Consider the following 26,375-nt stretch of genomic DNA (forward strand, 5'->3'; position numbering starts at 1 on the left):
GAGGTGTACTAGGGGTCAGGACAAAATAATAAATACTGGGGGCATGGGGGTACCAAAACTCAGTCCATAACAGCATCCAAAAAATTATATGGGCACACTAAAGGACACAGGAGCCAGTTTGAAGAGGCTTCTACTGGACCAATCTCAAAAACTTAAGCAACAACACCGTATATACATCAATCCAGAATATATGAAGAACTCTACAACTCAACAACAAAAAGACAATTCAATTTTTAAAAGGGCAAAGAATTTATTCAAAGAAGATATACAAAGAGCCAGTAAGCAAGTGAAAAGATGCTCAACATCACTAGTCATTAGGGAAATGCAAATCAAAATCACAATGAAATGCCCATGCACACTCACCAGGATGGTTACAATTAAAGACAATAACACATACTGGCAAAGATGTGAAGAAACTGGAACTCTCATACATGGCTGGTAAGAACATAAAATGGTGCAAAAACACCATTTAAAAAAAAAATTGGGTAGTTCCTCAAAATGTTAACCACAGAATTATCATATGACCCAATAATTTAACTTCTAGGTATACACTCAAAGAGAATGAAAAACATATGTCCATGCAAAAACTTGTACACAAATATTCATAGCAGCATTATTCATAATTGCCAAAAGGCATAAGCAACTTAAATGTCCATCAGCTGATGAAGAGATATAATGTGGTAGGGCCAAGCACAGGAACTCATGCCTGTAATCCCAATACTTTGGGAGGCTGAGGCAGGAGGACTGCTTGAGGCCAAGAGTTCAAAAGTGGCCTAGGCAACATGGCAAGACCCCGTCTCTACAAAAAATAAAAATAAAAAATTAACCAGTTGTGGTGGCATGTGCCTGTAGTCCCAGCTACTCTAGAGGCTGAGGCAAGTTTAGGAGTTCAAGATTACAGTATGCTATGATTGTGCCACTGACTTCCAGCATGGGCAGCAGAGTGAGCTCCTGTCTCCAAAAGAAATAAAAAATAAAACACAACATGTAGTATGTCCATAAAATGTAATATTATTCAATCACAAAAATGGCATACTGATTCATGCTCTATCATGGATAAACCTTGAAAAAAATTACACTAACAAAAAGAAGCCAGACACAAAAGGCCACGTATTGTATAATTCCATTTATATGAGATACGTAGTCACATTCAGAGACAGAAAGTAGATCAGTGATTGCCAGGGGCTGGCAGAACAGAGGAATGGGAAGTGACTGCTTATGGGTAATGAGTTTCTCTTTGGGGTAACAGGAATATCCTAAAATTAGATAGGATATTGTGAGGATTGCACAACTCAGTGAATATACCATAAGCCACTAAATTACATACTTTAAAAGGGTGAATTTTATAGTATATGAATTATATCTCAGTAAAGCTACTACAGATAAATTTATAAAAGAAGGAATGAATAAAGCTAGTAGTGGATTATAACCCATAGAATAAAATAAAAATCCATGACATAAATACTGATTTTAAAAAATGAATAAATAGCCTATTGTAGTTCTGGCTACTTGGGAGGCTGAGCTGGGAGGATCACTTGAACCCAGGAGGCTGCACTGCGCTATGATTGTGTCTGGCAATAGCCACTGCACTCCAGCCCAGGCAACATAGCTATACCCCATTTCTACAAAAAATAAAAATAAAAAATAAAAAAATAAAAAAAAAAGTAAAATAGAAAAAAAAATGCATGAATGGAAGAGAAGAGAAAGCTGTTGCTCACAATAGGATTCTAATTAATAAATCTAAAAGGAATGAAGATTCAAATTGGGAAATCACTACTTGTCAACCACCACAATAATAACTATTTCAAGCAAAAGCTATCAATGGATATTAAAAGTCACTGGCAAAGTATGAAATAAAATAGGATATTTATAGTCTCAAAGTATCTTCCCACAATATACTTCAATACAAACATAAAGAGAATAACTTTACATTGGAGAAACCTGGCAGATACCACCTTACTAAGTGCTCAAATCTAACATCATTAGTAATTTGACATCAAGTGCCACAACAGGATGCATTCAGAAGACAGCATCACTTCTCCATTTTTGTCAAAAATATATAATGCAAATCTAACCCTGAGGAAATATCAGACAGGCCCAAACTGAGGCACATTCTAGAAAATAAGTGGCCAGTACTCTTCAAGTATCAAGGTCATTGTGTTAGTCCGTTTTCATGCTGCTGATACAGACATACCCAAGATTGGGTAAATTATAAAGAAAAAGAGGTTTAATGGACTCACATTTCCACGTGGCTGGGGAGGCCTCACAATCATGGCGGAAGGCAAAAGGCACGTCTTACATGGCAGCAGGCAAGAGAGAGAATGAAAGCCAAGTGAAAGGAGTTTCCCCTTATAAAACCATCAGATGTCCTAAGAATTATTCCCTACCATGAGAACAGCATGGGGGAAACTGCCCCCATGATTCAATTATATCCCACCAAGCTCCTCCCACAACACATGAGAATTTTGGGAGCTACAATTCAAGATGAGATTTGGGTGGGGGCACAGCCAAACTGTATCATTCCACCCTGGCCCCTCCCAAATCTCATGTCCTCACATGTCAAAACCAATCATGCCTTCCCAGCAGTCCCTCAAAGTCTTAACTCATTTCAGCATTAACTCAAAAGTCCACAATCCAAAGTCTCATCTGAGACAAGGCAAGTCCCTTCCACCAATGAGCCTGTAAAATCAAAAGCAAGTTAGTTACTTCCTAGATACAATGAGGGTACAGGCATTACACTCATTCCAAATAGGAGAAATGGGCCAAAACAAAGGGGCTACAGGACCCATGCAAGTCCGAAATCTAGCTGGGCAGTCAAATCTTAAAGCTCCAAAATGATCTCCTTTGACTCCATGTCTCACATCCAAGTCACACTGATGCAAGAAATGGGTTCCCATGGTCTTGGGCAGCTCTGCCCCTGTGGCTTTGCAGTGTATGGCCTCCCTCCCTGCTGCTTTCACAGGCTGGCATTGAGTATCTGTGTCTTTTCCAGGCACACGGTGCAAGCTGTTGGTGGATCTACCATTCTGGGCTCTGAAGGATGGTGGCTTTCTTCTCACAGCTCCACTAGACAGTGCCCCAGTGCGGACTCTGTGTGGGGGATACAACCCCACATTTCCCTTCCGCAATGTATTAGCAAAGGTTCTCTGTGAGGGCCCTGCCCCCGAAGCAAACTTTGGCCTGGACATTCAGGCATTTCCATACATCCTCTGAAATGTAGGTGGAGGTTCCCAAACCTCAACTCTTGACTTCTGTGCACCCACAGGCTCAACACTATGTGGAAACTGGCCAGGCTTGCGGCTTGCACTCTCTGAAGTCAGAGCCCAAGCTCTACCTTGGTCCCTTTTAGCCATGGCTGGAGTGGCTGGAACACAGGGCACCAAGTCCTTAGGCTGCACACAGCAGAGGGGTCCCTGGGTCAGGCACCTGGAAACGTATTTTCCTACTAGGCCTCCGGGCCTGTGATGGGAGGGGCTGCCACAAAGTTCTCTGACATGCCCTAGAAACATTTTCCCATTGTCCTGGTGATTAACACTTGGCTCCTCATTACTTAGGCAAATTTCTGCAGCCAACTTGAATTTCTCCTCAGAAAATGGATTTTTATTCTCTATCACATCGTCAGGCTGCAAATTTTCTGAACTTTTATGCTCTGTTTCCCTTTTAAAATGGAATGCTTTTTAACAGCACCCAAGTCACCTCTTGAATGCTTTGCTGCTTAGAAATTTCTTCTGCCAGATACCCTAAATCATCTCCCTCAGATTCAAAGTTCCACAGACCTCTAGAGTAGGGGCAAAATGCTGTCAGCCTCTTTGCTAAAACATAGCAACAGCCACCTTTACTCCAGTTCCCAACAAATTCCTCATCTCTATCTGAGACCACCTCAGCCTGGATTTCATTGTTCATATCATTATCAGCATTTTGGTCAAAGTCATTCATCAAGTCTCTAGGAGGTTCCAAACTTTCTCACATTTTCCTGTCTTCTTCTGAGCCCTCCAAACTATTCCAACCTTTGTCTGTTACCCAGTTCCAAAGTTGCTTCCACATTTTGGGGTATCTTTATAAAGCAGCAACCCACTCTACCAGCAGCAATTTATTGTATTAGTCCATTTTCATGCTGCTGATACAGACATACCCAAGACTGGGTAAATTATAAAGAAAAAGAGATTTAATGGACTCACAGTTCCACGTGGCTGGGGAGGCCTCACAATCATGGTGGAAGGCGAAAGGCACGGCTTACGTGGCAGCAGGCAAGAGAGAGAATGAGAACCAAGTGAAAGGGGTTTCCCATTACAAAACCATCAGATGTGAGAATTATTCACTACCATGAGAACAGTATGGGAGAAACTGCCCCCAAGATTCAATTATATCCTACCGGGTTCCTCCCACAACACATGGAAATTATGGGACCTACAATTCAAGATGAGATTTGGGTGGGGGCATAGCCAAACCATATCAGTCGTAAAAGATAAAAAGACTATGGAAGTGTTCTGATTAAAGGAGACTAAAAAGATATACAGCTAAATAAAACGTGTGATCCTGGATTGGATTCTGAACCAGATAAGGGACAAGAATAAAATCTGTGTATTAAATATCAGTGTTGCATCAGTTAACTCCCTGAATTTGATAAAATTCGGAACGATCTCTCCTCACTACTTTCCCACACTCCTCTCCAGGGCCTCTTCACGTGGGCACCTGGGCCCTCCTCTGTTCACACCCCTCTTCTGTCTGGACTGCCCCTCACTTCATCCTTCCCCCATATGCAGTCTTTCCTAGCTGTCCTTATGTAAGAGAATGACTTTGGTTTTAAGAAATTCACACTGAAATATTTAGAGGATTAAAAAAAAAAAATACAGTGACCAAGTAAAGCCTCCCCAAGGGGCACACCCAGCTGTGAATGAGCCAGAGGTCGTGACTCCTGGTTCCTGAGAACGAAGGTGGAGCTGGCATGCAGGGCAGGAAAGGTGACAAGTGATCTGCTCTTTCAGGAGGTGGTGGTGCAAAGGCAAAGGAGAAAGCCCAGGCCCACTGGAAGGTACGTGGGGTGAGCTGTTTCAAGGAGACCCGCCAGCATTAGCAGAAGGAAAGCAACCATTCTCCCAATCATCTAACCATTCACAGAGTGTGCCACAGGACTACTCAATGCTCTGGACTGTCAGGTGACTGGGCCTACGAGTGGCCTAAATAAAATGAGCAAGAGAGCTACCCCGTAAGCACCACGTCAAAAGTAAAAAAAAAAAAAAAAAAAAAAAAGAAGCTACCACTAGGGACAACTCAGGTCTAGTTCAGGGTAAGCAGGCTATGAAAGAGATTTCCTGGGGCCAGATATGCTTTAAGTTTTAACTTTATAGTGTGAGTTTCTCATAAAGAATATAACTACTGATATAATACTGTGGCCATCAGGGAGGAAAAAAACAATCTGAACTGTTAAAGAGCAAAAAGGACACACTAAAGGGAAGGGGAAAATGCAGTCCCCCAAGCTTCCAACAATGATTACAGAACCATCCACAGACCTGCCAGCTCCCAGGGTCCTATCCTCAGGCAGCGGAGTTAGCTTTTTCTTCCACTCCAGAGATGCTAAAAAACGGCATTTCTTTTTTTATTATTATTTTGTTGTTGTTGTTGTTGAGATAGGGTCTTGCTCTGTCACCTAGGCTGCAGTGCAGTGGCATGATCACAGATCACTGCAGCCTCAACCTCCCTGGGCTCAAGCCATCTTCTCACCTCAGCCACCATTCAGGAGTAGCTGGGACTACAGGTACGCACTACTGTGCCCAGCTAACTTTTGTATTTTTGTAGAGACAGGGTTTCACCATGTTGCCCATACTGATCTCGAACTCCTGGACTCAAGTGGTCTGCCCACCTGAGCCTCCCAAAGTGCTGGGATTCCAGGTGTCAGCCACTGCGCCTGGCCAAATACTACATTTCTCCCTTTCTGTTTATTCCACTTCCCCAATCCCAGTGAGGAAGCTCAAAGGTGCTGTGTGCCCAGTGAAAGGAAAGCAATACAGGGGTTTCTTCTGACATAGGCATTTAGTTCCAAGGCCCCAGGGAGACGGGGGAGAAAAATGCCAGACAGGCGCCCTCGTCAGATTCAGGCAGACAAGCACATCTGCTGAGAGTAAGGAGAGGGTGGTATGAAGAGAAGACCAGAGGTCTAAGTCAGCCATTCCAGGCAGCAAGCTAGAGAAGAGTCAAGAAGGGGATGAAAATGACACACGGAAGCACTGGTTTTTGAAAGGGACCCCTCCTGATGGCTTGCTCACTCCATCCTCTGCCAGACCCCTACTGGGACGTCAGGCTAAAGACAGGGCAGAGAAAGGAGGCCACTCTGGCATGAACTGAGCCACATCATACCCGTGCTGCCTCTTGCTTCTGAGATTGTGGCAGGCTCCCTTCCTTCTCTAACCAGAGATACCCCTGCCCCAAGCCAGAGCTGGTTTTATGCTTCACTTTCCTCTCCCCAACCCCCACAATACTATACCCTTACTCTTCACTTCTGCTCAGCTTAGCCAAGCTGAGACTCCTGTGTCTACTAACAACAGGATGAGAGGGAGAGAGACCTTTAGTCAAAGGGAAGATCAAGTCTGTGAGGCTTGGATGCAATAAGATAAAATTAAAATGAAGCATCATTTCCATGCTACTAAAGCACTATTATCACTAAGGACTTTACAAGATGAACTGTCCCGCCCCAAGATATGAACACCCTAAGAGGAGAGGAAGGAACGCCTAGCACTAAGGGGTAGCCCCCTCTTTGCAGCACTAACAGAGCTGATGTAAGTCTCAGGGAAGAGAAACCCAGCCTGCTACTCAGGAAACACATGCCTATGGCTAACAGTCTGGAGTTCACAAGGCCTGGGTCTCACCCTGCTCTGCTCTGCCCAACTGAAGACCCCAAATCAATGGCTTCATCTCTCCAGGCAGTAGTGTGCTTGACTCTGACTCAGACTAAAGGATAATGTGGGCATTCTGTCTGTGGTTATAAAGAAAGGAGAAAAATATCCTTTGTCTTATTTGTCAAGTTATATCTGTGTCATAGAATTATAGATGCAAATAGCTGACTCTGGTCTAAAACTGCAAGGTTACTATAGAGTTACTTAAAACAGCAAAAATTCAAAATGCAACCTAAATATCCAATAATAAAGTCAATTAAATACGAGCGGTTAATTCCTTGGAATATAATGCAGGCAACAGTCATAAAAGACTATTTGACTTTTAAAAGTCTAATTGAGAAGACTATCAACGTACAGAAATGTTCACAAAATAATGCTAAGTGAAAAACGGGGCACGTAATGCTATATACCAGATACAATGATGAAAAACTGTATCTACATATAGAAAACACAAATTATAATAGTTGTTGGGGAAACAGACTGGGTGACTTTTTCGGTCAACTGTAAAAATGAAAAAAAAAGGTAATTTTAAAAATAGAAAAGAATAACTTTTAAGACTTAAAATTATCAGGATTTGTTGGATTTTTGCTTTTGTGTTTTACAGAAGTTGAATAGTAGGATGAGTGTTTTTTCAATGAATAAACCAAATCAGTCCAGCATTCTCTGGCTGCCCTCCAATTTTAGAAGATTCTCTTATCATCTGCACTATCCTTCTAAAGATGCAACTACTACCTCTGCATTTTAGATGTTTTATTAGCTGCTTCACAAATGAAAAGGCTATTAAGTAACTCTCAGTCTATAGGTTAATTAGATTTCTCAGTACATTTTATCAACTTTAATACACATTTGAAAAGCCTAAATTGCCCTATATCGATCCAGTAAAACTGTTCCCAAAAGCATTTATCTGCACCATGAATTTGGTTATACCAGAGATCTAATTAATAATCTTCTAATATACAAAGTAACAAAGTGATATCAAGAGAGGCAGTTAAGAAAAAATAATGTAGACTCTGGACAGCATGCGTGGGTTCAAATCCCGACACTACCACTGTGTGACCTTGGGCAACTTTCACAGCCTCTCTATGCCCTTGGCATTTTTATCTGTAAAATTAAGTGATCAATTCACAGAGGGTCTTTTGGAGGATTAAATGGCATCGTACTTAGAAAGTACTTAGAACAGTGCCTGGCACGTAGTAAATGCTTGATAAATATTAATTACTATTATTTATCCTTATTCGTTTCACTTTAACACAGTTATCTATTCCCCAACCCACCAACATTAATCCCTTCAAAGTAACAACCAGAGTGAAAGGAAGACTGCACTTTTATAACATTATTAATCAACAACTGTTATGCTGAAAATATAATCCACAGAATTGTGATTCTAAGATGATTTGTACCACCCCTTAGCAAGCATGAACATTGGTAGTAATTTCTGCTGAACTAAAGAGAGCCATCTTGATGAAATGATAAAACAAAGTTGTTTTTGTACTACTAAATTATTTAATGTATTTCCTAACACTGATGTAAAGAAGGCTTCTATAAATGCTTTCCTCAGAATACTTTTAGATGAAAAATATTCCCTTCAACTCCTCAGGACTTCTAAGCATCTAAATTTCTAAACTTCTTTAAATTTCAACTAAGCACTCAATTTTACTTTAGAAACAGCAAGCACATTTCAGGAAAGTTAAACCCACCTTAAGAATTCATGATAATTCAAGTTATCTTTAACAATCTCAAAAAGCACTCTAATGTCCTACATGTAAATGTGCTTTGTAAATTTTAAAATTCCATTAAAGTTTTACATACTTTGCTTTTACTTAAGAATCAAAATAGCTAAAATTATTGACGTAGGGAAATTTAGGTGATGAAAGACCTATAAAATCTCTTTTAACTCAAGAAATACAATCATTTATAGAAAAACACTCACTTCCCCACTAATGAAACCTTGGGCAACCCGGGTTAATCTTACAATGTGCACAGCTCTGAGCCTGGAATGCCTTCCCCAGCAAACCTCTCCAAGCCAACTTCAAGTCCCTCTGCCTCCCTACCTCTCCTTTGAGTACCATCACCAGCACTGATGAATCATCCTCCTGTGTCTCACCACAATAGGGCACCAACACCTATAATTACCTATAATTAGCTTTGGCTCAAGGTTAGACATTACTGTATCTTCCTAATGGTTTCATTTGTGTGATAGGTAGAATTCCAGTACACCCCTGCCACCTTGCAAGTAACCTGCCCCTGGTGTGCACACAACTTCTACCAGTTATTCAAGCAAATATTAATCTAGGTTCAGCTACAAAGGGCTTTTGCAGATGCAATTAAGGTCTCAGATCAGTTGACTTTTTAAAAAGGTGATTATCCAAGTAGGTCTGCCTAATCACATAAATCTTTTAAATCTGAGTCCAGGGGTCAGCAATAAGAGAAGTCGGAAATATCTGAAGCATGAGAAGAACTGGACACAAGGGAGATTCTCCATAGCTGGTTCTGAAAATGGAAAAGGCCATGTGGCAGGGAACATGGGCAGCACCTGACAGCCAGCAAGAAGACAGGGGCCCCGCAATCCTGCCGCCCCCTTCAAAAGGACAGAATTCTGCCAACAACCTGAATTCACCTGCATGCAAATTTCTCCCTAGAGCCTTCAGACACTCGGCCGGCACCTTGATTTCAGCATTGTGATACCTGGAGCAGAGAGTCAACCCAGTCGCATTGTGTCAGGACTTCTGATCTACAGAACCATGAGCTACTAAATGGGTGTTATTTAAGCCACTAAATGTGTGGCAATTTGTAATGGCAGCAGTAGAAAACTAAATACAATGTATGTACGTCATTCTCTCCTGGGATGTTTTTGGTAGTGTGGGGACAAGCAAAAATCCTTTGAAATGTCTTAAGCATACTGCTGGGGATGGAACAGAAACACAGTACAATAAATTACTGCTACATGAACTGAACTGAAACAGAACAGAAATGCTGAGCAAGTGACACAGATGAGGGTGACCTCAAGAAGATTCCCGGCAGCCCTCAGGGGCACTGTGCTTATGCCTGCTTATTTCCTATACACTGTGGAAAGGGAACTAGAATGAAAGGATCACAGCAAAGCAAAAATCTAAGACAACTGGGCACGGTGGCTCACGCCTGTAATCCCAACACTTTGGGAGGCCAAGGTGGGCAGACTGCTTGAGCCCAGGAGTTTGAGACCAGCTTGGGTTACGTGGTGAAATTCCACCTCTACCAAAAATACAAAAAAATTAACCGGGCATGGTGGCATGCACCTGTCATCCCAGCTACTTGGGAGGCTGAGTTAGGAGGATCCATTAAGCCAGGGAGGTCGAGACTGCAGTGAGCCATGACTGTGCCACTGTCCTCCAGCCTGGGTGACAGAAGAAGACCTTGTCTCCTTTAGTTAAATATCAGTTGGGAAAAGGAGAGTCAGGACAAAAGAAGGCACTATTTCAGGAAATGCTCTGCCCTTTCCAACTTCTCCAGAGGCTGCTGCTTGGATACAAAAAAAGGCCCACAGGGAATAGAGAGTTACGATTTCCACCATATTGGATTACTGGGAATTTTCAGTCTCCTGAAGGCATTTGATCACTCTCAAAAGCTTATGGTAGTGGAAGTTGATCAATGCTCCCTTTGGGGTCGAAACAATTATTCCTCCCCATATGTCCTAGTGACATTCCTTGGTCCTGGCACAACTGGTTATCAAAACACACCAGTCGCAGACTGGGAGCAATTACTCACAATGCATACATCTGGCAAAGGAGTCTAGTCAAGAAAGTGAATGTAATGAACTTCTTCTACACATCAATATAATTAAAAAAAAAAAAAGCCAATTAGAAAAAATAATTAGGCACTCCACAAAAGATTTGGAATGCCAAATAAGTTTATGAAAAGTGATTGATATCAATAGCCATCAGAAAAAATTAAAACAAGGAGATACTACTACACACTCAACAAAATGGCTAAAAGTTAAAGACCGACAATGAAAGACTGACAATGCTCTGTATTGTTGAGGATTTCGAGCAACTGGCACTCTCATACTTTGCTGGTAAGAATGCAAAAACAGTGCAACTACTTTCAGAAATACTGTTTAACAGTTTCTGAGTTAAATGTGTGCCTACCTTCTGACTCAGCAATTCCACTACTTCTCAAGAGAAATGAAAGCATCTATCTACATAAAGACTTGTACAAGAATGTTCAGACCAGCTTCTGTGCAAAGCCAAAAACTGTAAACATTCAAATATTCATCAGGTGTATGTTTATACAATGCAACAGATGTACTGAATGAATGACTCTCAAAAACATTGTCTCAAAAAGGAACCTAGACAGACGCAAAAGAGTATGTTCCCTATTGTCCTGTATTATTCCATTTACATTATGCTCCAACCCAAAGTCAGTCTATTGTGAAGGGCGGCCAAATAGTGGGTACCTCTGTTAGGGAGGGAAGACAGCACTCACAGGAAAAGGTCACCCGCTCTTAGAAATGCTATCTTGATCCAGGCAGTGGCCACAGGTGTATACAAATGTAAAAGGGCACTGGATCTGTACCTTTTTTTTTTTTTTTTGCGATAGGATCTCACTGTGTTGCCCAGGCTGGACTGCAATGGCATGATCATAGCTTGCTGTAACCTTGAAATCTTGGGCTTAAGTGATCCCCTTGTAGTTGGGACTGAAGGCGTGCACCATCATGCCCAGCTAATTTGTAAATTTGGATGGGGGTTGGGGAGCGGGTCTCGAACTCCTGGCCTCAAGCAATCCTCTCGCCTTGGCCTGTCAAAGTGCTGGGATACAGGTGTGAGCCAGGATTCCTAAAGATCTGTGGTTCAGCCAGTATTCTTGAAGATTTGTGCATTGTACTGTGTGTAAATCTTACTACAGCAAAGCTTTTAATATTAAAAGGTTAAAGAAGAAAAGCACTACCAATCACCTAAAGAAGGAACAAGATTTCTAGGACAGCCGCTGACTGGCTGGGTGAACGGTGTCACACCATATGCTGAGGAGCACAAAGTAATACACTCTATCTCTGCTTTTTCGCTTTGAATAAAATGCAGGAGCCAGAGAAAACACTAATCAAGCCACTCCCTACTGAAAATTCATTGCTGGAATTACGGAGCCTAGACTGCTCAGAGGCCCTGGAGTCTGAGCCTGGCGCTGAGCTCAGTGCTTTACACTCATTACTTCATAATCTTAACAAGCCCATGAGTTAAGACCAAACCCGCTTTAGGATTGGGAAACCCAGGGTCAAAAAAGCACTTTTCTGAGGATGAGAGAAAGCATACTTATCAATACATATTGTATTCATCCATGCAGGACATTAGGGCGCTATGCACCTCAAAGACACTGGGTAGATGTCTGCAGAATGGACGAGGGGAAGACACACACATTTCCGAACGACTGACACTCAGAAGTCCTGAACCTCAAGCTAAAGGCGACCTCGAGGGGAAGAGGCAGTCCTTCTATTACTACTAAGTCAGTAATAACCTCCCTACTTCCTCTTCTCTCCTTACAACACAAGGCGTTGTAAGCCCATGTGTACAAACGAAGGGAAACAGTAGTCCTTCACTCCACTGGCTCGCATCTTTCAACCACACCGGAGACCGCACGCGCAGCGCCCCACACTGCGCACGCGCCCTGGCTCGGCTCCGTCCCGCCCCGCCCCGTCCCGTTCCGCGACGCGCACGCGCAGGCTGGGAGCACCACTGCGTACCTGCGCAAAGCTGGAGCCAGACACTTTTTTCTTCTTACTGGCGCCATAGGCCCCGCCGCTGCTGCCATTGTGGGACGGGCTGGCCGGCCTCTTCTTGCTGTTCCGGACTATTCCCGGAGTGGAAGTGGTGGCCACAATTGGAATTTGCGCCGCCATCGCACCCTGGGTCTGCCCCAGTTCCCCCCACCTCTTTCCCAGCGCGGGCCCTGGAACTTCCTTTCCGCTGTTACTTCCGTCTTGATGCTTGAAAACCCGGCCTGGACTCAAAGCTGTCGCTGGCTTCTCTGGGTGCAATCTAAAAGGCGGAGCTCGGAGCAGCCTGTGGCGTCGGGATGGGAAGATGTCAGCGGTTGTTGTCCTGCCACTCTAGCGCTCTGGGCGTGGGCCTTGGGTGGGGCACGTGCCAGGAAATCTCCATTGATAGAGGAATAGAAAATCTCCCAATCTTTTTAAGTAACAACGTTTTTAAAAATTAATGAGTGTGTTGCCTTTTCTCACATAGAAGAGTGATTACTGTCGATGTTTGTAAGCGTAAAGCTGGGGTCATTCTCAGTAGACCGCCAAGCTACTGGCTTCCCCCTGTATCCCTCCCTGCCTTCCCCCGCGGAAAAGGTTTGTATATAAATAGTGCCCAGATGGACTTGAAGGGTAAAGTGGTCCTTAATCTCGCTCTCTCTCTCTCTCTCTCTCTCTCTCTTTTTTTTTTTTTTCTTTTATTTGAGACGGAATTTGCTCTTGTTGCCCAGGTTGGAGTACAATGGCGCGATCTCAGCTCACCGCAACCTCCGCCTCCCAGGTTCAAGCGATTCTCCTGCCTCAGCCTCCTGAGTAGCTGGGATGACAGGCATGTGCCACCACGCCCAGCTAATTTTGTATTTTTAGTAGAGAAGGGGTTTCTCCATGTTGGTCAGGCTAGTCTCGAACTCCCGACCTCAGGTGATCCGCCCGCTTCGGCCTCCCAGAGTGCTGGGATTACAGGCATAAACCACCACGCCCGGCCGGTTCTTAATCTCTTAGGATTCACAGACTCCTGAGCATGGAATCTCTGCTTACTCCCCCCGCCCCCCATCCCCACTTCCCCACCACCCCGTTAAATGTATACAGACACAGACAAAATTTTACAGATTTCAGGGAGGTCACAGATCTACTAAAACCTGTTTAGGAACCTCGGTCCCCGTACCCGCCTTGTTCTTTGCCTCATTCTACCCTATATTTTTACAGAACCTTTGCGACATTATATAACTAAATGGTTTATAATCCGATGATTAATATCTTTTTTGGCTCCTGCTAGAATGTAATCTATGAGGGAAGGGTCAGTTATGTCTTGTTCACTTATCAGTTTCCCCCAGTCACAGTACCTTGCAAGTCATTGGTGCATTATAAGTATTTTTAATGATGTAATTAACGAATGAACTAACTCCCTGCAGTGATTGGTGGAAGCTACTATGTTTGAATATAGGAAGCGGATCTATATTAGTCTTGATATTTGAAGTAAACAGGCTGCCCAGTGACTTAGAGGTGAGAGAGAAGGAGCAGTTAGGGAAACTAGCGATACTGTTACTGACATATTTTCTCCTTTGGAGAAAGGAATAAGACTACCAGTGTTGAAATGTTCTTTTCCACACCCCATCTCCATCCTTATCCTCATCTAAAGCTAGTCTTTTCCTCATTCCTTAACTCAAGGACTCACCTCCAACAAGCCAGTCACCTAAGCAAACTAATGTCCCACCTCCTCCCATTCCTCACCTCCTCAGCGCGCTTCTCTCCTTCACTGCTCCTGCCCTGGTGAATCTGTGTCCCATGTCTGCATCTCAGCAACAGCCTCCAGGTGGAAGTTTCGGCCGCCATCTTCCCCTAATCCATTCCTGATCCCAGACCCTCCTTCACACTGGCTGCCAGAATGGGCTTTCTAAATTACAAATATAATCATACCACTGACTTTCTTACATTCTTTGGGGCCCTTTTACCTTCAGGGAAAAAAAATTATTTTTTTTTTTAAACCTTCAGGGTAAGAACGTTTTAGCTTGTCCTTAACAAGGTCCTTAATAAGTGGGCTCTGGGCGGGGCACGGTGGCTCACGCCTGTAATCCCAACACTTTGAGAGGCCGAGGTGGGCAGATCACAAGGTCAGGAGATCAAGGCCATCCTGTCCAACATGGTGAAACCCCGTCTCTACTAAAAAATACAAAAATTAGCTGGGTATGGTGGCACGCGCCTGTAATCACAGCTACTCAGGAGACTGAGGCAGGAGAATCCCTTGAACCCGGGAGATTTGCAGTGAGCAGAGATCGTGCCACTGCACTTCAGCCTGCGACAGAGCAAGACTCCGCCTCAAAACAACAACAAAAACTGGGCTGTGCCCCATTCTGTTGCTTGGTTCCCAACACTTAATTCCTTGTGTTCCAGCCAAGGACTAACTCTGTTTCCTGGAGTGTACATATTTTCTTAGCTTGGCATATTTTCGTTTCTGTACTTCCTTTCCTAGGAATGCTTAGCTTCTTGCCTGATTACCATCCATTTTGCCTCAGTTCGGATGCTACTTCCAATGAAAAGCTTTCTGCCATCTGACACCTTCCTTCCCCTTCCTCTTCCCTGTCCTCACGCTGTGCACGTGAGCACAGGGGGACCTGCTGGGCTGCTTCCTGTCATCCCTTATTGAGTTCAAACACCAACTCCCTACTTTTAAAAAGTCAGACAAGTGGATGCACCGCCATCTGGTTTCCTGTTACTAAATTCAGTCCTGATCTTGTCTGATTCCTTTCTTTCTGAAATTCTTCCCTTGGTATCTAAAACATCACCATCTTTTCGTTTCCCTCTTTCCTAGCTAGTCTTCTCTTACCAAATGGTCTCTAATGCTACTACAGGTTTTTCAAAATATATAGTCACATGCTCCTGCAGATTCACGTTTTAAAAGTTTCCCAAGTGATTCTAGCTATCAGCCAGGTTTGAAACCAGGCTTTTCCGCAGAATCCTTCCATATTGAGAGTTCCTTGGTGCTTGGTTCAAGGCCCTCTGCCCTTCTCAGTCAATACTCTCCCCAGCCATTGCACCAATTCTTGGGGATTCAGTTACCATCTAAATGCAGACCACTTTCAGATTTGCATCCCTTATCTGGCTCTTTCTCCAAAGATGCATACCCAAGGCCAGGTACAGTGGCTCATGTCTGTAATCCCAACACTTTGGGAGGCCGAGGTGGGTGCATCACTTGAGGTCAGGAGTTCGAGACCAGTCTGGCCAACATAGGTGACACCCCGTCTCTACTAAAAAAAATACAAAAATTAGCCAAACATGGTGGTGCCCGCCTGTAGCCCCAGCTACTCGGGAGACTGAGGCACAAGAATCGCTTGAACCTGGGAGGTGGAGGTTGCAGTGAGCCAAGCTTGCACCACTGAACTCCAGCCTGGGCGACAAAGGGAGACTCTGTCAAAAAAAAAAGCATACCCGGATATAAAATTTCTTTCCCTAGTGTAAACTCAGATGCTAACATGCATCTTTCACTCCACATGGCAAAAACAGAATTCATCATCCTCTCTGCTCCTCTAAAACAGGTTCCTCCTTCAGTGTTTCCTGTCTCGGCAAATGCCACGAATAGCCACCAGTTCTTCAGACCAAAACTTGGGAGTCATCCTTGACTCCTCCCCTTCCTCCACTCCACACCATAACCATATTCCAGCCACCATCTGTCTCTGGACTTGCAAAGTGGCCTTATGTGTTCTCTTTTTGCCTCCACCTTTGGTCCCTGCAACCCAGTTCCAACATGCGATTCCAGATGATTTCTTTGAAGATACAAATGTGCATTTTTCAGATCACACCCCGTGCTTGAAACCATCCAGTGGCTTCCCATGGTCCCTAGAATGAAGCCTATTGTCCATAAGGTGGTTCCACAGGTCCTTAGAGACCTGCCATCTCTCCAGCTTGCCTCTGTCCCAGGTCCCTGCATTCCTGCTCAGTTTTCACCTTTGTTAGTTCCAACAACCAGCTGTGCCCCTCCTCCCTCAGGCCTTGACACACTGCTCCTCCTGCCTGGAAGCTGCTTTTCTCCCAACCTCACCCTCCTCTGGTCTCACTACATTCCACACACCCTTCCTATCTTGGCTGACATGCTGTATTTTCAGTGTTCCCTCTCCTCTGGTCTGGTTCCACGTTCCCATCAGTCTCTCTCAGTTATTTAATCCCTATTGATCACCTTTTTTTGGAGGATCTTTCTATGTAGCCCAGGCTTAACTAAAACTCCTGGGTTCAAGGGATCTTCCCACCTCAGCCTCCAAGTGGCTGGGACTAGAGGCACTTGCCATGCCCTGGTTTATTAAGTGTCTTTTATGTGCTAATTTAAGAGGATGGAGACAAGAGCAAACAAAATAGAATAATCCCTGTTTCATGGAGCCCTCAGTCTAGTAGGGGAGGAAAGATTTTCTATTTGTCTTCTCAGCTGGACTTAAGCTTCCTGTGGGCAGTTGCCAGAGTCATCAGGGATTGAGTGGCAGAGCATCAACAGATGACAGCAACAAGGAGAGTGGGAGAAATGCTGGAGGACATCGGCTTGAGAGACCTGCCCCACGCCCACCATGGTAGTGCCAGTTAATTCCCAGTGTTGGCACATACCAGGATCCCATACACTTGCTGCATGTGTAACTCATGGGTTTCCTTGTCCATTGGTAAAGATAAATTAATGCTGATGACCCAACATTCTGCTAGCTTATGTGTTGAGACAGGGCCTAAGGCTCCCCTAAGTTCCCTCCCCAGTTGTTCCTGAAAACTTGCAGAGTGTGACCCACCCCTGCTGTAGTGTGAGGCCTCCCTTGCTCTTACTCTTCACCTTCCTTCTCAGTACTTGCAGCTTCTGTGTCCCTCACCAATGCCATACTTCCTTTGGCAAAGGCTGCCAGGGCTTTCTCTGGGATATTGATGCCCTGACTGGGGTGTACCAGTTAAGCAGCTGCAGTTGCAGCCACAGCCGCAGCCGCAGCCAGTCTTGATCCCAGTTAAGACAATGATTAAGAATGAGTAACATGCCTGCTAAGCTACTATGTATGACTTGAAACACAGAGTGCCTAATTTACTGTCTCTCAAGAATCTTAGCAAACACGGTAGACATTTGGGATCATGCTGCTACTGCATGGAAGACACACTGCTCATCTCTTGACACCTTGTGTGAAGTGTGCTAGTCATGCTCACAGTATGAAAAATGGCTGTTCCAGTTGATATGGGACTCCTTGATGAAGGGAAGAAACCTTGAAGCCATTGCAATCAAGATCCTCAAAATCCCCCAACTCCCAGATACTGAAAGAGGCAGCTCAGTGTGCACTGCCTACCCTGAGCTCTGGGGATGTGCAGTTGAAAACAAACCCATTGCAGTGAGAAGCTGATGGAATCCTCAGAGACCAGTGGCAGTCCTCTCAAGAGTGTGAGAGCAGCGCTCATTCCTGGAACACCATCTCTGAGGAACTTCCCAAAGTCGCCTGTATTTTCTCCATCGCAGACCAAAGTATATAGTTTTGTAAGTGTTTGTGGGTTATAGGCTCACTGGGGCAGACACAGCTTCTTCTTTGTTGCTGTTTTCAGAGTATTGCAGTCCCTTGGTGGCAGTCTGCTAAGTGCCTCATTGTGAACAATCAGTATTAATAGAGAGAGCAGAAGAGAGCTCGGGCCAGTGGATTCTGGGAAGAGGCCTTTGCTCACTTCATTGCCTGCTCTGTCTTGCCTGACAGCCGCATGGAAATATTTAAAAGCTGGAAAGAGTGGTTGAAAATAGGCCTGACCATGACATTTCCAGGGTTCAGGGCAAGAATACAAATGGAGGCCTACCTACCATATGCCTTGATATTTAAGTGTACAAAGCAAGCTAATAACATGTAAAATAAAATATGTTCTACCCTTCTATCTTGGCAAATGTATCTTTATAACTCAGAAGGCCAGAGTTGAACTTAGAATGCTCAGATTTCTTGGAGTTCTGCTCAGAATACGGTAGGGTGGGAAGAGCTGTTCCAGCCCTGAGCCCTCCCTTTCCCCGCCTACTCCTCAGGGCATCTGGAGGAAATGTGTGTACACCTGTGGAAACCTCTTGACCACCCCTCAAGCCTTTGGGGATATACATCAAACCCAAGGACAAGGTCCACAGGGGCCTTCCCAGGGGGCACAGGGCCGACTGAGTGTGAGGTTCTGGGGTCCCAAGCACCAGAGCATGTTTTTTTTTTTTGTTTTTTTTTTTTGAGACGGAGTCTCGCTCTGTCGCCCATGCTGAGGTGCAGTGGCCAGATCTCAGCTCACTGCAAGCTCCGCCTCCCAGGTTCACGCCATTCTTTTGCCTCAGCCTCCCAAGTAGCTGGGACTACAGGCGCCCGCCACCTCACCCGGCTAGTTTTTTGTATTTTTTAGTAGAGACGGGGTTTCACTGTGTTAGCCAGGATGGTCTGGATCTCCTGACCTCGTGATCCACCCGTCTCAGCCTCCCAAAGTGCTGGGATTACAGGCTTGAGCCACCGCGACCGGCCCAGAGCATGTTCTAAAAGGAGGGAGCCATGGACTTTGGGTCGACACATTTCCCTATGTCCCTATTCACTCTGCTCAGTGTGGAAAGGTAGAGCCAGAAGAGGGCCTTCTTCCCACACTGTGCGTCACCTGCATCCTGTGCTCAGAGTGTTAAGTAGGAAGACATCAGATGAGGAGCAGAAGCCAGTTGCATGGAGCTCCAGCCTCCTTTACAACTGGAGTAGGAGAGGGGAAGGCAGGTCCAGGAGGAGATCCAGTTGAGATGGCAGAAAGTTGATGTGATTTCCATCTCTAAGCCTGGGTTTTCTCAGTAACAGGTAGCAACCCCTGCAAGGTAAAGGGAGAGTGGTAGAGGCTTGGGAAGGGTCGTAGGAAGATTTGGAAAAGCCACCCTTTAAAGATACCATTAGAGAGAGAGCTGAGAAGGGACCTGTGAGAAACCTCATGGCAGTGCCGAGTGGCACATCTGCTTGGACAGGTTGGGCACAGCTGAAGTCCAGAAGCACCCTTTATTGTGGTTACTGTGTGTATATATGGTAACCCTCGAGTTGGGCACTGCAGGTCTTATACAGTAGGAAGACATACTTGGTGCATCCACACTCATCCAGTCTGCTCTCTGAAGTTTGACCTCAACAGATAATACTGCTGTGCAAAGTCTGAAGGAGAGAAAATAGGGTTAAGGGCCATTTTGCTTACTAGAATTACTTCTTAAATCCATGCTTGTTAAGTAAACACCAATTTAACATTACAAATGTGGCCCAGAAAGGCTGACACAGAACTTTCCAAATAGTGGGGTGCTTGCCTTCCATTGTGAAAGGCAGAATTCTGCTCCCAGGATGGTACTTTTCTCTCTTTTGTTGCCCACCTTTGTGAATCCCCTTCTAGGCACTGGTCGTCTCCTCCTCTCTTACCAGAGGTCCCACCCCATTATTTAAAGTGAATTATTGTTTTAACACTTACTGTTTGTGCATGCCATAGAAAAAGAAAACAATTATAATTACTATAATTCTCCCATCTCTGATACTGTTTCCCCTGTTTTCTCTCTCAAAACCTCAAATTTGCTAATCCCCAGGCTGTGACAACACCTGCCTTCTTAAATTGTCAGCCTGCTTTGATTCCTTTCCCCAGCATCACGGTTCCTAACCCCGCTGCTGTGTTGCTTGTTTTGTTTGTTTTTATTCACATGTGACACCTTGCTTCTGTCAGTTGTACATTAAGATAGTATCAGAGAAGATCAATCCACAAGCTTTGGGCACATTCACTGATGGAATAAAACAAAGACAACATGGAAGCTTAGAGATGTTCATTGTCTAAGTTCACCAAGAAATCCCCAAAGACTGAGAAATTGAGGGGATATGCACCCCTCTCTAGACATTGCTGCTGCTGCTGCCCCAAAGTAGGTGAGCTAACCAGTCCAGCTCCCAGGTGTGACCTAGCCCTGGGAACAGGGGCAGGGCCAGAAGAAGGTGTGGCCACAGGAGGGAGACCCATTCTGGGCAAAGGACCCATGAGAGGCAGGGCTGTCAGCGGTCTTCTTCCTTGGCATGGCACTGGAGAGAACCCAAAGGATAGTGGGACAGTCCCCATCCCTCACTTTGTCGAAAGAAGATGGCCATTGTTTGGAAGAACAAGAGATGAAATGTGCTCACAGTTTTTTAGAAAATCATTCATTCTATAGAGAAAGACTCAAACTACTTAGGATGCCCTGTGACCTATCTGTTTATCTCTCCTTTCATCTCTCACATTGAGGCTCCTGAATGTTGACTGGGTTCTGACCCAGTCTAGCCACCCTACCCTCCATCCCAGTTCTCTCAGGGATCTGGGAGTCCCAGCCTGGCTCAACACCTGCCTTGGCTCTTTCGATCTCAATCCCTGGACTTGTGTGTAAAGTGGCTTCTGGCCCCTTGCCTTACCCCATATTCACTTTTGCAATTCCCTGACGCTATTGTGAAGTACTTCTTGAAAAGTTCTAGTTCATTCTCCGTCTACTTGCACTGAGGATCTGAACTTTTTGTAAGGATTGGGGATCGTCAGTGTGAACTGAACATCAATTTTTGTGCTCTGTTGTAATGCAAGAGACCTCTCGAGCAGGTGGATAAGGCATTTCTCCCTATGTTAAATGGCCCTGCACTAGTATGCAGTTTGAGCTTTTGCCTTCTGATTTCATTTCTGCCATTAAAGGGCTGACTTCAGACATCTCCCACATCACACCCATACATGTAACAGATTTTCTGTTTTTAATATGTTGTGGACTGAAGTGACCAACCACCACAGGTGTTAGAAATATGTCAATATGTCTAAAATAATCACAGAAACCCACGAGTGAGGTATTGGTGGGGACAGGGTGGGTGTCCCAAGACCAGAGGCATGTGCTTCAGTGTGTGGACTTTGGAAAATTTAGTTTAGCTGATCTGATTAATGGCCTTTTTGGTAATTTTTGTAACCTTTTTTTGACTTCAGTTTCCTTATCTCTAAAATGAGCTAACCAATTTTGTTTATCTGAGCTGTCAGACATTTTTTAAGTAAACATTTTATTAAAGCATAACACAAAAAAAGTGCACAAGTCATAAGGGGACAGCCACGTGAATTTTTACAAAGTAAACACACTTGTTAATCCAGCTTAAGAAACAGAGCATTATCAGCACCTAAAAGCCCCTGCTTCGTGCCCATTGCCAATCCCAAAAGACTACCATACCCCAAGGCTACCACTTTCCTGGCTTCTACCACCAGAGATTAGTCCTGAGATTTATAGACATGTAATCAGTCGTGTACTGTATGTATTCTTGTGTGTCTGTCTTAGATGAGATTCCTTTTGCAGCATGTAGCAGTACTTCCTTGTCTTGGCTGTATGGTTCTCCATTGTGAGAACAAGCCACAGTGTAACCATTCTTCTGCTGGACGTTTAGGTTGTTTCCAGGGTCTTCTGGCTCTTTTGAATGAAGCTGCTTTGAACATTGTGCATACATATCTTTTAGCATACATAGGTAACCTTCTGTTGGGTTATAACAGAAATCACACTCAGGTAAAACCTCAAGAGAAGGATGCAATTGTTCTGGACCAGGAAGTTATTACTTGTAAAGCAGTGATGATCTATAAGACCACTTTCATCTATGAAAGTGTTGGCTCTTTTTGTGATTTTCACGGCAAGTGCTTCCTTTGTCACATACTTTCTAGTGTCTCCCTGTGACAGGCCCAGGACAGCTCTGGGTGGACACTAAACAACAGACATATACACATTTGCCATAGATGTACTGCTTCAAGTGCAGAGATCTAATTGGTGCAGGGACATTAACGACCTGAAGGGCTTTGGAAACAAGGGTGGGAAAGAAAAAGAGAAATCTGCAAGAAGAGTTCTTGGTCTCAGAGTGGAGTCGTTTTGTTCTGGACAGTAAGACTGAGCTGGCAGGATGGTCAGAGTGTGAAAGAGCTGGTGGCAGAGGCAGTGCTACAACCACCATGGATGACATGCACCTTCTCCTTCATGCCTGGGTAAGGCAGGTGGGATGCTGCTGCCTGTGCCTGCCTCCTTCTCACAGAGCTCTCCTGCATGAAATTTGAGGTGGTCCACTGGGTAGGTGGGTGGAGCCTGTAGCCTGTGCGCTCAGGCTCTCACAGCAAGAGAGACTTGGAAAATTTCTATCTTACATTTTTTGCTTTTTAGAACCTTGAAGTCTCCAAACCCAAAGATGGATTCAGATATTGGACTGCTAGGGCTATGGCTACTGATGATACCAAGAGCTAAAGTGATTGCCAGTTGTTCACCCTTCCTGGAGTTTTTAAAAAAGTACAACTAAAGAACGTCAGAACACTATTTTGTTCCTTATTGTTTTCTATAGTTAAAGCTCCCAGGATCCACAAGCTTCAACCCATCCTGCCCCCAAAGTACACAATTGTCATGTGTCCAGAAGTGACACAACTTCTCAAAACCATGCAAGATATGTGGGAGGACTTGTCAAACCAAGAGGTGTCCAGAACAAGCCACTATAGTTTCCCATTATCCGAAGCAGCCATCTGCAGGGCAAGGGCTTGTTCCAAGTCCCGGAACATAATGGTTCATGATTCCTCAATTAAATATTTGAATGCTTTCACTCTATCCTTCAAGCAAAGACCTCACCAGGTACTCATTCTAAGAGCAAAGGAAATCTGCTTCCTCCCACCCGTCCAGAAGTCCAGCCACCCACTAACAAATGCACACACATCACAAACACTGGTGTCGTCCTCCTTAGCCCTTAGCCCTCCTGGCCATTCCCTGTGGGGCTGGCCAGATGAGCTGGCTTTTGTATCACTGGGTGCTCTTCCTGAAGCCAGCTATGGGTGGATTATGAAACTACTCTATCTGCCCTTACTCTCCCCAGCCTCACCTCATGCTTATATGGTCCTTCCTCCTAAGCCTCCTTCTGTCATGAGGGCTTTTCTTCCACTTCCCCTAACCCCTGCTATAGGGCAATTAACTCAGTATAGGAGGAGGGGACTCTGTACAGAAGAATAAGACCAAAAATACCTTATATATAGGAGCCCCAGCACCTCTCCAAACTCCTGGAGAGCCACTGTAGGCACGGCCTTGACCCTGAGGCCTCTTAAAAGGCAGATGCTCCCACAGAGAGGTTGAGTGTTTAATCGTCAATCCCTGGTGTCCCACTTTGAGTTATTTTGTCAGATCACTTTCCTCTGAGCCAGGAGAAGTCTTTAGGATGGAAACAGCTTGTAAAAGCCAACAGAGAGAGAACAGAACAGTAAGGAAGGTACACCTACTGTCAGATCTGATCCAGGATTCTCATGTCCCATGCCCCTTCCTTTTGCTAACCAGCATGCCTTTGCCCCACCTGAGGGAAGAAGAGACTCAACCCAAGCTGGCTGCCTGCACAGCATGCTCCAGGGTCCTGCTACAGTTTAGCAGATGTCAGTCTCCCATCTCCAGCCTGACCCCCAGCCCCTCTTTGAACACCTAGTCTAGACCTTGATCTTCAAATCCCAAATCCTCACACCTCCCCTGTTACATACCCAGTGGATCCCATTGCTCCCCTGGTCACTCAGTATGACTGTAACAAATCCAAACACTGGAATAGTCCTTTCCAGTTTGAAAGCACTTTGACCCAATCTTACTCCATTTAAGCGTCACAACAAATCTGCCAGTGGGCTACTATTATGCTCACTCCATCACTTAGGAAACAGATTCCAAGAGATTAAAGGATGTTTTAAAGTCACACAGCTACATAGTGACCCCGCTGGTTTGCATCAGCAATGTATCTGATGTCCCGTCGTGTGCTGGAGAACATCAGAGGCATTCCTGGAAGACCTCTCCCCTTTTCTCAGTGCCAGGCCTGAGCCAGTCAAAGCCCTGCTCCTTCTTTCTTGCTCACTGCACTGGCCAGACTCTTGAGTACAATGCTGAATAGAAGCCATGAGCACAGACATCCCTATCTCCCTCCCAGTCTTAGAGGGAAAGCATTCATCTTTGACCTTTTAGTATGATGTTAGCTGCAGGTGTTCTGTAGGTGTTCTTTATGAAGTGAGGAAGTTCCTAGTTTGCTGAAAGTCTTAAATAAGGAATGGAGGTTGGATTTCTTCAAATGCTTATTCTGCATCTAGTAAGGATATCATATACTTTTTCCTTTTCATTCTGTTAATATGGCAAATTAGATTGGTTTTTGAATGTTAAACCAACCCTGAATTCCTGGGTTAAATCTCACTTGATTATAATATATTACCTTTGTAGTAACATTGGATTTAATTTGCTACAATTTTGTCATAAGTTTTTGCATCCATGTTCATGAGAGATGTTGGTCTGTAGTTTCTTTCCTTGTCATGTCTTTGTGTCTGCTTTTGGTTTTAAGGTAATGCTGTCCCCATAGACTGAGTTGAAAAGTATTCCCTCCTCTTTGATTTTCTGGAAGACTTACGTATTATGTATTATTTCTTCCATAAGTGTTTGGTTGAATTTTCCAGTGCAGATATCTATGGCTGTTTAGAGGCTTTCTGGTTGTTATTTTAAAATAACTATAATAATCCAGGAAATGTCAACAACTGACAATTCCAATTGCTGTTGTCAGCATCAACATCCTTACCAACAGTATTTAGTGTCATTATTTTTAATCACCACTGTTAGCTCACAAAGAAAATGAAGCTGGCATCTGAATAATGTTCTAGTGGTGGGCTGAGTTCACATTTAACCCAAATCTTTCAGAAACCAGCAGCCCCTGAGAATGAGTACTACTCTGGATGACTTAGTGATGTTTTCAGCCCCCTCACTCAGGACCCTTGGGCAGGCAGGAGCCCTCAGCACAGTTGGTTCTCACCCCTTCCTCTGCCACTCATGGTCTCCACCCCTCAAACAGCATATTCCCTCTTTTGCACTTTTCAGTTTTGCTCCACCCTACCAGGCCCAGCTGGCATCCATCTAACTTCCCTGAGACTCTGTCAACACCTCACAGACCTTTCTCCAAATTTCTGTCACCCTGACAGCCAGAACTACACCACTGAGCCCCTTGTTAAGCACTACCTTATGCTATTTTCTCATTGGTTCTTGAATGTTTTTCTAACTAGATTATAAGCTGCTTTTCTCATATTGCCTCAGAGCACCTGATATGCGGTTGACTGCTGTAAGAGCAGCCTTATAGCACGTTGCATAGGAATTCCCGATGCAATTTCCTGATGCCTGCTTATTCTGCAGCAGCTCCACTGGAAAGCAAATACCAGGGAGAATGTCTTTTCATATACGACTTGCTCTCCTAAGGTATTGCCCATGTTATATGTCAGGTCTGCGTATCTCTTAAACATTACTTGACTTTCTTAATGGCAAAATGACTGACCTGATTTTTCAATGAAAATTCTAAAAGCGTATATGACAAAAGTCAGTGTCTCCTAATATCCAAAGCATTTTTACTTCCATTTCATTATACTCTGCCATGAGGCAGAGAAAGCAAATACCATGTTCACACTTTATGAGGCTCATCTTTCCAGCCTTGGCACTGCCCATGCTTCCTCTGGGCCCAGGTTTGGACTCACTGCTGTCTTGGCTGAGCCCCCACTACCACATGCTATTCCACGCTCCAGGCCTCATGCTGTTCCTTTGGCCTGGAAATTCACCAGGGTCCAATTCAGATATATTTCCAAGTGAATATTAACTGCCCCCAGGCAGAATTACTCCTACATGAATAAATTTCAAAAAAAAAACCCCACACTTTGATTTGCTTTATCACATACTATTAAAACCGTCTTTAGAACTCACTAACAAAATATGCCTTGATTTCAAGAATAAATATAGAGGTTGAAAGTCATTTTCTTTT

General features: G+C 44.4%; 1 protein-coding gene across 3 annotated transcripts in view; it reads right to left on the bottom strand.

Moving 5' to 3' along the window:
- The window catches only part of INO80C (INO80 complex subunit C), a 47,831-nt gene that overhangs the window by 16,400 nt on the left and 5,056 nt on the right, over positions 1 to 26,375 (bottom strand). The window contains exon 1 of one of the 3 annotated variants that reach the window (XM_010362702.2): positions 12,601 to 13,068. The exons of 1 other annotated variant lie outside the window; for it this stretch is intronic. In XM_010362702.2, the coding sequence (XP_010361004.1) occupies positions 12,601 to 12,756 (156 nt within the window). In that variant the 5' untranslated portion in view covers positions 12,757 to 13,068. Of the gene's footprint in view, positions 1 to 2,240; positions 2,290 to 12,600; positions 13,069 to 26,375 lie in introns of those variants that run through there. One more of the 3 variants, XM_030926059.1, reaches the window with a different exon arrangement.

Source organism: Rhinopithecus roxellana, chromosome 21 (assembly GCF_007565055.1).
Source record: "Rhinopithecus roxellana isolate Shanxi Qingling chromosome 21, ASM756505v1, whole genome shotgun sequence".
NCBI lineage: Eukaryota > Metazoa > Chordata > Mammalia > Primates > Cercopithecidae > Rhinopithecus > Rhinopithecus roxellana.